This window comes from Peromyscus maniculatus, chromosome 6, assembly GCF_049852395.1.
Source record: "Peromyscus maniculatus bairdii isolate BWxNUB_F1_BW_parent chromosome 6, HU_Pman_BW_mat_3.1, whole genome shotgun sequence".
NCBI lineage: Eukaryota > Metazoa > Chordata > Mammalia > Rodentia > Cricetidae > Peromyscus > Peromyscus maniculatus.
Window position 1 is genome coordinate 38,486,231 of NC_134857.1, and position 12,973 is coordinate 38,499,203.

The following is a 12,973-nucleotide window of genomic DNA, read 5'->3' on the forward strand; positions in this document are numbered from 1 at the left end:
AAAGTCTTACTTCTCTACTAGGGAGCCACGGATGCATGCACACAGAATGCACAGACAAAATGTCACAATTTTTAAACAAATCATTGTGGTCAGGAGAGCAATTACAAAACAATGTTTAAATATTCCTTATGTGGGACAGTAATAAATAGATGGCAAAGAAACATTGTCCTTGTCTTAATGGCCCCTTTGTTTAAAAATGAGCTGAAGGTCATAGCTAATATCTGTATGCCTGAAAATATATTTGAAATGCTTCATAAGACAAATATTGGTCTGCTATATCTCCACAAAACAACCTGAATTTTTTTTTAGTAGAAATACGATTGCCTCAGAATTGATCCTGCAGGCAATTCAGTTAAAATTCTAAATCTTATTTACTACCATAGTTGAAATGCAATTAAAGATTCTTTTTTTGAGTTCTGACATCTTATATATGAATATATTCTTCAAAAGAGAGATAATTCAGTTTTTCTAGCCATCTAAAATACTGCATGATACCCTGATAAATATCCAACAATTTTATTGCTGAAGTGATATGAAACTTAACTTTGGTAAACTACCTGTCACTATACTTTTTTTTTTTTTTTACTGATGTTTCAGTTTTTTTAAATACAGTCTTTACAATGTACTGTACATCAAGTACCTGCTATCCATCTGACCAATCAAGGGGTGGCTGTGTGTATGAAAGTGACAACAGCTATTTTTCTGTCTCATGCTTTTCAGCTATCACGGTCAGAGATCACCAGACCTAGTCCATCAATGTGCATGACTCAGTGAGCTGCTCTACTAAGAGAAAAACCCCATGGAAGGTAGAATGACAGGCTCTCTTCTCTAGCTTCACTTACTGGCATGATGCACCAGGAAAATGAATTCTTGCAGTTATTAACTCCAAGGTCACCAGGAGCCTATGAAAGCCAACTATTAGACTATCTATGTATTTCTGAAAAAAATTGAGTGACCTGAAATACTGAACAACTGCTGTATTTAAAATAGTGAAATTGGGAGATCTGTTGAGCTCCACATGAGTCCATTCATAAAATCACACCAAGCATCCACATACACCTAGTTGTTATGTAAAGCTCTAATAGATTAAAAACAAGGTTTTTAGAATCTCAAGATTCTGTCTTTACAGTAGCCGAGAATGACGTCAGGCCTCTCTACCCCATTGGTGAAGAGAACATGACAGAGTGACAAGGTGCAAATGTATCAGTGTTTTGATTGACACTGAGGAAAATCTTTAAAAGCAGGGCCTAAAATGCTTTCAGAGGTATTTTCTCCTGAAGTATGTCATATGTCAGGTAACAAATGGGTGATGGTTGACTTTACAACCTTACCTCAAACTCTGCATGCTTATGTACATCCTCTGCTCTCTGTCTGTTCAAGATGAACTCAGCTTCATTAGCAACACGGACTATGTGGTCCTTCATAGCATGGCACAGCAATCTGAAAAGAGAAATACCATTGGATTTACTATTTCATGATAGCTTTTTTCTTGGGAGGGGTGCCCAATTACTTTACAATAATACAATTTTACTATTTCAAAAATTATGCATAAAACTTATGTAAAGCTAGATTATAAAGGAGAGGATATATCTTAATTACAACTGTGGCATGTTTAGCAAGGCAAATGATAGGCCTGAAGGACTTCTAAAGCTCCTAAATGAGGAGATTCTAAATTCTTAGAACTATAATGAAACAAAGTTTTAAACTATTGCAATGCAAAGTAGGGCACATTAGTAAGCTATTTCTTTAAAACTCAAGCTTTTCAAATATAATGAACAGTCAAATGCTCTTTCCTGCACTCCCTTCCCCCAGCTTCAGAACTTAACAGGCAGATACTGTTGTGTTTCCAGTGTGTGGCATGGACCATAGAGTATCCCCACCATTATTAGCCTCCCCAGCCTGTTCTCTTGTAGAGCTAGTGTGCTCAGCAATCTGCTTTCACCTGCTTTCCTCAAAGTGACCTGTCTTAGAGATCTTGTGACTGACACATGGGGCCCTCCCTCAGTCTTCTGCTAACTTCTTTCTTTGAGGCAGTTCTTTCCAGAATGGTGACACTCTTCTGCAGCATTACTTTGATACTCCCACTTCTGCTTTCTTAGTGGCCTGCTCTGTAGGTTCCCGTGCTCAGCAGAATAAAGAAGTAATGTCACATGACTTGGGTTAATGGCATAGGATGGCTGGCAGCTTTTGACTTTTTTGGAACTCTCTCTTTGGAGTCAGCTGTCATGCTTCAGGCCACATCACATGAAAAGCCTTGGAGACCAGAGAGATGCTCCCGTCCCCAGGTCCAGAGAAAGTCTCAGTTCAAAATCAACTGAGCAGGTAATGGCAGGTCTAGAAATTCCATAAGACCAAAGGACTTCTTGGCAAATCCAGGCAAATGAGAACCACAGAGAGAAAGCAGCAATCTCTGGCTCATGGTGGCAGTCATATTGGCTGAAACCATCATGACCAACTGTTAAAATTCTTTACCCTGACAGAATTCTCAGGAGTATCACTGTTTCATTTTAAATGTAAGACCCCCACCAGCTGCAACACTTGGGAGAGCAGGCCCTGCACCTTTCCTGGGCAACACAATGTTGCCAACCTTGTTAGTGCAGGTGTGGGTGAGCCAGCCCTAAGTTGGTGAGCAAGAGAGAGGCTGTCCCCATCACCCACCTGTCTTGTGGTAATATGGGCAAGGAGAGTTAGACCTCCCCCATCAACAATGCCTGAGGCAGGTGGGAGAACTGGCCCTGAGGCCACAAGAGCAGCAGAGTTGTCCCTGCTCCCCACCAGCTGCAGCACTCAGGAGAGCAGGCCCCGCACCTCACCTAAGTAACATAATAGAGCCAGCCATGTTGGCAGAGGTGTGGGTGAGCCAGTCCCTTGCCCCTTACTGCCTGCAACAGACATCAGAGCAACACATTTGACATAAAGACCATCCCACAGCAGACCCTCCCTCTTACCAGCTGCAGCACTCAGGAAAGTGAGCCATGCTCCTCACCTAGACAGCACAGCAGAGCTGGCCCATGGTTGGAGGGAAGGGTGACCCAGTCCTGATGTTGGGGAGGGGGGCGCTGTCTCCATTACTTGTCTGACATGTGGTGGCATGGGCAAAGGAGAGATGTCCTTCCGTGCTCCCTCCCCTGCTCATCAATGCCTAAGACAGGTGGAGGAGCTGGTCCTGGGGTCATAAGAGCAGGAGGGCTATCCCTGCCCCTCACTTGCTGCAGAACTAGGGAGATTGGCTTCTGTACCTCACCTGGGAAACAGTAAAGCTGGCTTTGATGGTGTGGGTGTGGGAGAGCCCACTCTGAGGGTCTGAAAGCAGGAAAACTGGCCCTTGCTACAAGGGTGATTAACTGGGGCAGTGCTGGAGAGTTCACCCTGGTGGTGAGGATGGGGACAACTGGTGGGCGGACCAACCCTGCAGCTGCCCAGGCCCAGAACTTGGCCCATCCCAACATCCACCCCATCTATGATCTGCAGGAACACACGAAGGGACCTGACCCGCAGACCCAAAGCTGCAGGATCTTCACAACACAGGGCACCATCGGGATGTCTAACAAGAGTCCCAGTGAGGGTCCAGCATCAATAGTGTAGCAGAAACTAGAGGCCTCAAACCAGACCAATGACTCTTTGCAATGAACACTTACAAGTAAAGATATATGGACAAAGAAGTTCACCGTGTGACTCACTGTGTCACACTGCAGCTCCTATGATGAGATTTTTAGTCCCCCCCTTTTTCCTTTTTCTCTTACGTTATGTTTTATTTGGGGGTGTATGTGTGTGCAGGGGTGGATGCAAAGGGATGGGAAAATGAATGGGATCAAGATACATGATGTAAGACACAGAATAAATAAAAAGAAAGTGAAAAGAAGAAGTAAATTGAAGTACCTTGTTTCATGTCAAAATCTGAAAAACTACTCATAATTTCACTTTTATACTGGATCTTTATTAACCAATATTTTAGAGTAAAACATGTACTTTTAATACTTGTGTCATTACCCTTTGAGTAATAATTAAACATATTTTCATTTGTCAGCTGAAAACAGTGAAACTTTTTTTTGTAAAATTTAAAATTATTTTATTTTTTTAATCATGTGTAAATGTGTGTGTCTGTGTGTAAGTTCACATGTTTATGGGTACTTGTGGAGACCAGAAGAGGACTTCAGATCTCTTGGAGATGGTGTTACAGGTAGTTGTGAGCCTCCCGATATAGAGGCTAGGAACTAAACTCGGTCCTCTGCAAGAGCAGGTGGTATGGTTAACTGTCAAGCCATTCTTCTAACCTTTCTTTTTGCAACTAGGAATTATTATATGACTTAAAAATATACATATTTGAAGAGTTAACTTCAAGTAATTCTGGCTTTCCATTAAAGAGCAAATTTACCAAGTTTCTTCTCATAAAGTATGAGAATCCTCAGCTCTCAGTCTCTCTATATTACCTAGGTCTTTTTAAAAATTCAGTTTTAATGCTTATATTTATTGGTTGCCAGGTTATTCTCTGCTGAGATTTTAATCTGAAGTATTATTTTCAAGATCAAAAGTTTTGCTTTTCATAGTTCATTAATAACATCAGTCTCTCTTCCTTATTCAATTGTCTTAAGTTTTGATTAGAACGGCAGAGGCTTGACGTTGTCCTAGAATTTGTGTTTATGGGGCTGGTGACATGCTCAGCGGCTCAGAGCACTTGTATTGCAAGCAGGACTTAACTTTAAGAAGCCAGGTTTCCCTGTGTGCACCTGTAACCCAGCATTGGAAGCCAAACAGGTGGATTTCACTTGCCAGCTAGCCTAGCTGAAAAGGCAACTGGAGGTTCAGTAAGAGATCCCATTCCCAAGGCAGAGAACAGCGAACAGCAGAGACAGATACTTCACTTCTCCCTCTTCCACAAGCATGTATGCACACCTACATATGTGCACATTACACAACACATCACAAACTCCCCAACACATAAAAAACTAGAATATGTATTTATGAAACACCAACTTATAGTAATTCCTCCTATATTCACCACTACATTTGATCTACTTATGGCAGACATGTCTGCTGTGGAATAATGCTTTTCTATACTGGTTTAATAAAACGCTGATTGGCCAGTAGCCAGGCAGGAAGTACAGGCAGGATTAGCAGACAAGGAGAATTCTGGGAATAGGAAGGCTGAGTCAGTAGACACCATCCTGCCATCCAGGAAGCAGCATGTAATGGCACATGGGTAAAGCCATGGAACATGTGGCAATATATAGATTAACAGAAATGGGCTGAGTTTAAATGTAAGAGTGAGTCAGTGGTAGGCCTGAGCTAACAGCCACGCAGTTTTAATTAATATAATCTTTTGAGCGATTATTTTATAAGTGGGGCTTGGCGGGACCCGGAGAAACTTCTAGTTACACATGTCCTCTTCATTGACAATCACAGAAAAGCCAAAGAAGAAACTATTACATATGCTGACTTTTGTAAAGGTTGACAAAATATAGTTTTAAAATTATGTATTTTTTAAGAATCCTGAATAGTCAGTATTTTTCTAATCTATCAAAGTTGAATTTTATTAACCTGTTTTAATATTTTCCCAAAACAATGACCTGCAGAATCTGCATGGCATCTTCCACCAAGAATGCTGAGTGAATAAATCCTTTATTTCAGAGTTGTAATAAAAATTCTCAGTTGCTCTGAGTTCAAGTTCAACCATGTTGGAAAATTGTGCTACAACCATGTTTGTCTCTGCTCTGCAATAAACACAATTACTCTGTGATGAGAACTGGCCTGAATAACTAGGCATTGCTCATGGAGGACTCATGGAGATGCTCCCAGTAGTAACAGCTGTTCAAACGAAGACCCTGCCACATGCAGATATAACCTCCCAATCACTGCAGAGGACAGATACTCTATGGTGATGCTGTCCTGGAACAGCACAAAGGATCAAAAGAGGACCTGGGAAAAGTGACTGCTGTGTGGTTAGGAGGACCTGAGTTTGAACCTACAGCACCCACATAAAAGCCAGGTGAGGTGGCATACATCTATAATCTCAGCATGGGGGAGGGGGAAGAGAAAGGAAACCCCTGGGGTTCACTGGCAAGACAGAATAGCCAGCAGATGAGCTCCAGGATCAGTGATGGACTCTACCTCAAAAAATAAGATGGACTATAATAGAGAATGACCTATCATCCTTTGGGGACACATATACCACACACATGTACACACAGAGACACAAACACATACACAGACACACAAACACACATACATAGGGGACTGGAGAGAACTACAAACTTCAAACACTAACTTGATGAAGTTATTGGCTTAGTTTGTAGATGAATAGGCTTCAAGAGAGGGATGTGAAACATGTGAGCATTTAGCTCAGTGCCTTTGCTGAACACGTGCTTAAGGCTGAAGCAAGGGAAAAGAAAACTAATGTGAAATTTACTGAAGATTCCAAAACATAAATAGGTTAAGAGGAGACAGCATGAAGGAAGGGCTCCTGATCCAGCTGGCTAATAGGTCTCATTCCCAGGAGCAGAACAGTGGAATAGCAAGTGCAGAGGTGGGGTGGGCGCTACACTTTAAGTAACCACTGGCCTCAGACACACCGGAGAAAAATGCCAATTATCTGGAGAGTCTTCCCAGTGTCCCCAACCCTCTGCTTACTCATGCTGAGGAAAAAGAAAGCCACTCACCACAGGAGCTCACAATTTTCCACCCTATTTTTGTAGGAAGCAGTTCTAAGATCTAAGAAGCTTTACTCCATAAAGAAACTCATAGAATCATGTTTTCTTGATGGTAAAAATTGGTTAGTCTTATTTAACAGTCAATTTGTTTTGACCAAGGTTTTTGAGAGCCAACACAGACACAAGTTATCATTTCAACCCATTAACCTTAAGTACCATATAAAATACTGAGTGAAACACACTCACACCCATCAGCATATAGTGCTGGTTCTGTTTCTCATGTTTTAGAAGTACTAACACATACCTTTCTCTTTGAAGTTTCCTATTCTAGACATTTTATTTAAATGAAACCATATAAACATTGACTCTTCTGGCTTCTTTCAGATAGTGAATTTTTACATCCATCCACATGTAGCACGTGTCAGTACATCACTCGTTTTTAAGAGCCCCATGATATTCTGTTCTTTGCATAAGGCATACTCTCTTTATGCATTCATCAGGTCATAGACACATGGGTTGTTACCAGTTTGAGCTACTGTGAATATTTGCCTCCCATTCTCTTAAGGATATGCATAAAGGTGAAAATTCTGGTCTTATTGTAAGTCTATGTTTAAATTCTGAAGAGTCACTCAACTCCTCTCTAGAGTAAATGATCCTTTTGGATTCCTGAATCCCTAAAAGCATTTGAGTGGCCATTCCCAAAACTGCAGGGTATATTTAGTGATGCCTCAGCGCATCCTGACCCACATTTCTACAATTACTTATGATGTTGACCATCTTTTTATTTTCCCAACAATCACTTCCACATCTTCTTTGGAAAAAAAAATACCTGTATCAAACCTTTTGCCCAATGTTAAATAGGAACCATTAGACCTTTTACCTTTGGGTTACAGGTTCTTCATATTAAGCCACTATCACACATGTTAATTAAAAGTGTTTGTTCTAACCCCGTTATCCTCTTACTTTCTTGGTAATGCATGACCTTTGGCAAACATAAAGTTTGATTTCTGGCAACTATTGCTCAATGCATCTTTCTTTGGTTGTTTCTTTTAGTGTCAAATCCAGATAAGTTATTGCCGAGTTTAAACTCACGCAAATTGTTGCCAGTTTCCTTATTTCATTAAATTCTTTTTCAGTATTTTTATTCTTTAGGTATGTGTATGAGTGTTTTGTCTACATGGATGTTTGTGCACCATGTGCATTCAGTACCCTCAGGGGCCAGAAAAGGGATTCTGATCCTCTGGAATTGGAGTTATATATAGTTGTCAGTTGCTCTGGGAATAAAACTTGGATCCTCTGCAAAAGTAGCCAATGTTTTAATGTTTTTAACCACTGAGCCATCTCTATAGCCCCATTACTTTGGTTTTGTGTGTGTGTGTGTGTGTGTGTGTGTGTGTGTGTGTGTGTGTGTGTGTTTTGAAGAAGGTAAGATAATTGAACTATTTTTAATACTGATTTAGAAAGCTGTTGTGAGAACAGTAGAATAAGTTAGTGCTCTTTTAGGACATGTTAGCTATAACCTTGGGATATTGGTTTAGAACAGTTGTTTTCAAGATACATTCTACTAAAAGTAAAACATTAAAAGCATTACCATCTATCAAAATCCTCTTTACACAACAAATATTTTAGCAAACAAAATTCTGCTAAAAAAAAAAAGACCATGAAACCTTTTCCATTCTCTAAACCTTATTTTTGAAAAAGTTGGTAGTTACTCAAGATTCTAAGTCTTGTCAAGACAATGGTTAAAAAATTATTTGTTATAACTACACCATTCTGCTTTAATTCTCAGCTAAATAATTAAGATGTTTGTTGGCTTAATTTCTGTGAGTCCATGTCAAGCAGACCAGATGCTAGTATCTAAGAGAAGGAGACAATGTTAGGTATAAGAAAGACTGCGAAGAAATAGCACAGTGACTGTGGACTGTAACAACAAAAGCTCAAGATCAGAGATGTGGCAGGGCTACAGAGGAAGCTTGCTTTGTGTCATTCTATCCCACTTACTTTTCAGTACTAATAAGAGTGGAGAAATACAGATCATAAAAAACAAAGTTGGAAGAAAGTATAAAAGCCAATAGGCATAACAGTACAACTAGCCACAATATAATACAAGGATACAAGAAAGACATGCATGTGGTTCCGTGTGAAGTTTCCAAGCTATTCTGTGTTCCTGTGATCACATGGCTTCTTCCTGAAGGGAAGATGATTGCTACTGTGTGTTGTAAATATTGTGAATGAGACTTAACACATCTAATTTCTTATTGTTCAGTCTACCAGTACAAGTTTTAAAAACTAGAGAAACCCTACCTAAAATACTTTTCTTTTGCAAAAGATGAGAGGTAGTGCCATTGCTTTTGCCTTTCCACTGATGACTAAATAGCACAACAGTCTATAAGCACATGTGTATACATGTGTAGATGTACCGCTTACAATATGCCATAGACCATATAATACTGATTCCACCATATTGGTAACACAGAAGATATGTGCTCTTGGGTGAGCTGTGTGAGGTATTCAATTTTTTCCACTTCCTCCAGAGTCTTTCAAACCCCATCTGAATATCACTTATATAAATACTAACAATAAGACTGTACTGGGTAGTTTTGTGTGTCAACCTGACACAAGCTAGAATCATCAGAGGAAGGAGCCTCAGCTGAGAAGATGCCTCCTTGAGATCCAGCTGTAAGGCATTTTCTCATTTAGTGATCAATGAGGGAGGGTCCAGCCCATGGTGGGAGGTGTCATCCCTGGGCTGTTGGTTCTGAGTTCTATAAGAAGGCGGGCTGAGCAAGCCATGGGAAGCAAGCCAGTAAGCAGTACTCCTCCATGCCCTCTGTGTCAGCTCCTGCCTCCAGGATCAAGCCCTGTTTGAGTCCTGTCCTGCTTCCTTCAGTGATGAACAGAATGCTGAAGTGTAAATGAACAGAATGCTGAAGTGTAAGCCTAATAAATCCTTTCCTCCCCAACTTGCCTTTTGGTCTCGGTGTTTCATTGCAGCAATAGAAACCCCAACTAAGACAAAAACCAAGTGAAATTTCCTGACTCCTTACTGTTTGTCAGGAACGCGGAGAAGTAACTACATACCAGACTGAGTACCTTGCATAAGTTATGTGATCCCTACCTCATTTGTTATCTTTTAGAGAAACACAAATAGCTTCTTATTTACATAAAAAACAAGTGTTGTGTCTTTGACTTTTCAGGAGTTCATCACTCCAGGTTAGCATTTAACAGCTTTCAGAGTGAAGAAAGGTAAGAGAAGCAGAATCAAGCTTTTGTTTGTTTTGTGTTGGTAAATATACTATAAGCAGGACACAGCATGTGCCTGGTGCAGTGTCAAGCAGGAGGGAAGACCAGATAAAGACAGGCTTTAGTTGCATGATTTGCACATTATAAGTAATGAAGAGTAGATTAAAATTTGTCTGTTTATTATTTTATTTAGTGTGTGTGTGTACACATGCACATACACACACACACACTTGAGCTGCTGGTGTACGCATTTGAATGTCAGAGGGTAACTCTGGAAAGCTAGTTGTCTCCTTCCACACTATATTCTGAGAGTTGAACGCAAGTCATGAGGCTTGCACAGCCACTGCTTTTACCTACTAAGGCACCTTCCTCTAACCTCTTTCATAGAGATCTAACTTGTATACAGTATTTAACTTACTTTAAATGCACCACTTGATAAATTTAGTTAAATAAACTATTTCATATAAACTGCCATATGTAGCACCAGTGATCCAGTTTCTATTTCTATAATTTTGTCTTTGGTTGATTGTCACATAAGTGGGAAAGATTTTCATTTGCTGACTGTGTACTTCATTATGATGCTGCATTATTATTTGGTTATTACCCACTTTTTCATTGATATCTGATCATTTTCAATGTTGGCTAAAATGAATAAAACTGCTGTGAACATTCACCCACACATTTTAACATAGACCTTTCATTTTGTTGGACCTATAACCAGGCTTAGAAAAACTGGGTCATAAAGTATGTGTATGTTTGACCTACTAAGATTCTGAATAATCAATTTTCCAGGTGGATGGATATTCTGCACGCCTGCCATATGTTGTTTAACTCTACCACACTGGCAGGTATACAGCACTGTTTCACTGTGGTTCAAAACTGAATTTCTCAAATGAAAAAAAATTTGTACATCTTTCCAAATGGTGGTTGACCATTTATATACTGATTTCAGTAGTGTCTGAACTTTTTGCCCAATTCAAATACTGTTTTGTTTATTATCTTTTAATGATTGCTGTAGTGAGAGTTTGACTGCATATTTTCTAATACCCAAAGGAAGTCCAATATCCTGCAGCCCATGCAGTTCTGTTATCTATATCTTCTAAGACTGAAATTCTTGTTTCTTTCCCTTTTTTTTGCATCATTATAATGCTACGATGAACAATAAACTCAACTAACGGATGTGTACATAGTATTATTTTTTCTATATAACTTAAAGTCATATTTGATTTTATTAATTAATGAATTATCAACTATGTAGTGCTCATTAATTTGTATATATTTAAATTTTATAAACTGTGGCATCTTATGGCTATCTCTTTTGTTCAGTCACTATTTTATTTCACACATAGTCTTATGTATACATATATATACACAGATATACACATACACACATCATCTTCCTTTTCTCCCTTTTTCATGAAAGATCATACATTCTGACCATCTTCCTGAAAGGCACTCTTTGTTAGCATTCAGACCTGCCCCTGGCCCACCCGGGACCCTGACAATATCATCTTACATAAAATCCTCTTTAAGAGAAAACCCCTCCCCCTTCTCTCTCTCTCCCTTCCTCTCTAGTCACAAGGTAGTGCACACCTCCTCCCATCCTTTTCTTCTTTTTTCTCTTTCTCTTCTTCTCCTCTCCTCAGACCCAGCCCGTTTTCTCTTTCTTCTACCCCCTTTCCCCATTTAATAAAACTTTCCACGTGGGAGCCATGTCTGCATGGTGTAAGTTGACTTTCTGCCATGCTTCCTTGACTGCTGACCACCATGTCTGCATGACATGTCTCTCTCACTGGCCATGGGGCACCTTGGCTCAACCCACCAAGGCCTCTCTTCCACCGTTTTATAAAACTCTTCAGCAAATTATTGCTCTTCTGGTTTATGTAGTCTTCTGTAAAATGTGGAAAATTCTATGTGTGAGAATTAACAAAAGGGATGAATGTGAGCAGCTTTTACCAGGGTCCTAGGCAGAATGTGGTTTTTGCTTGATATAATGCTTACCAGCTCTACATTATCCCTACAAGCCTTATTCCCAACTCTGGTAGTAAGATGCTGCAACTCACATCAAACAAATGCCTCAGCAGACTGAAGATGAGAATATCTATCAGTGTCAGAGAAGCACAATCCATGCAGGTTTAAAGGTTGGGAGCTTTCCATCTGGCCTGGCCAGTCTAGGATTTTGGTACCAAGAAGTTGGTCACCAACTGAAGGAATACTGTAGCTCTTATATGTTGTATTTGTGTAACTGGCACAGTGAACTGAGGCCATGGACTTCCACAGGCACTGGTGACAAATTTTACAAGCCGAAGAACTATTCAGGTTGGACTCTTCATGCCTCAAGCAGCATAGAACAATCTCCCATCAGTCTACTAAATCCAAGGGACCAGGTGGCAAGGGGCCTGCCCAGGAAAGTGGTGCAGCCTGAAGATCTAGAACCTGACTTCCTCACTGACTTGTAAGATACAAATTCTCCCTCTATCTCTCTGATCTTTCTACCTTTACATTAATACTGCACCAGCTTGGCATTTAGCAGTTACCATTGCAATACAACACTGCCATCTACAAACTTCACACTGGAGGACCTCTCAACTGAGTTAGGGAACAACAACTTAGAATATTTAAAGCACATTTACGACCATGTCTTGGGCTGCATTTGTAGCAGTCTTTTCAGGTTTGGCTTACCAGAAGTCTTAAAATCAAGTAGGGTAAATCATCTAACCTAGTTATATTCTATCAGAGTCCCTCTGCTCTTTCATGGAAATTTTTAAATCAGCTTGTCAATCTCTACAAAAAACAATACAAAGCAACATCATCATCAACAACTAAAAAATCCTCCAAGGACTTTAGGCCTGTATTATCAGCTTAGAAAGATCCATGGCAGAGAAGAGTTGCGCATTTATTCAATTTTTAGTTTATATAAAATACATTGTAGTTTTATTGTACAATGATTTTGTATATATTAAGAGAATAGTTCTAAGTATTTCACTTTACTTTTGATTTGGTTCTTTTATAAGCATGCTATCAAATAATATTTGAATACTGACCTTATGTCCTATCTATTTTCTTGATTCATTTAGTAGTTC

The 12,973-nt window shown here is 39.8% G+C and overlaps 1 protein-coding gene across 9 annotated transcripts in view; it reads right to left on the reverse strand.

Moving 5' to 3' along the window:
* The window catches only part of Nbea (neurobeachin), a 545,747-nt gene that overhangs the window by 249,187 nt on the left and 283,587 nt on the right, over nucleotides 1-12,973 (reverse strand). For all 9 annotated transcript variants that reach the window (XM_076574103.1, XM_076574106.1, XM_076574104.1 and 6 more), the window contains one exon: nucleotides 1,332-1,440. In XM_076574103.1, the coding sequence (XP_076430218.1) occupies nucleotides 1,332-1,440 (109 nt within the window). The remainder of the gene's footprint in view (nucleotides 1-1,331; nucleotides 1,441-12,973) is intronic.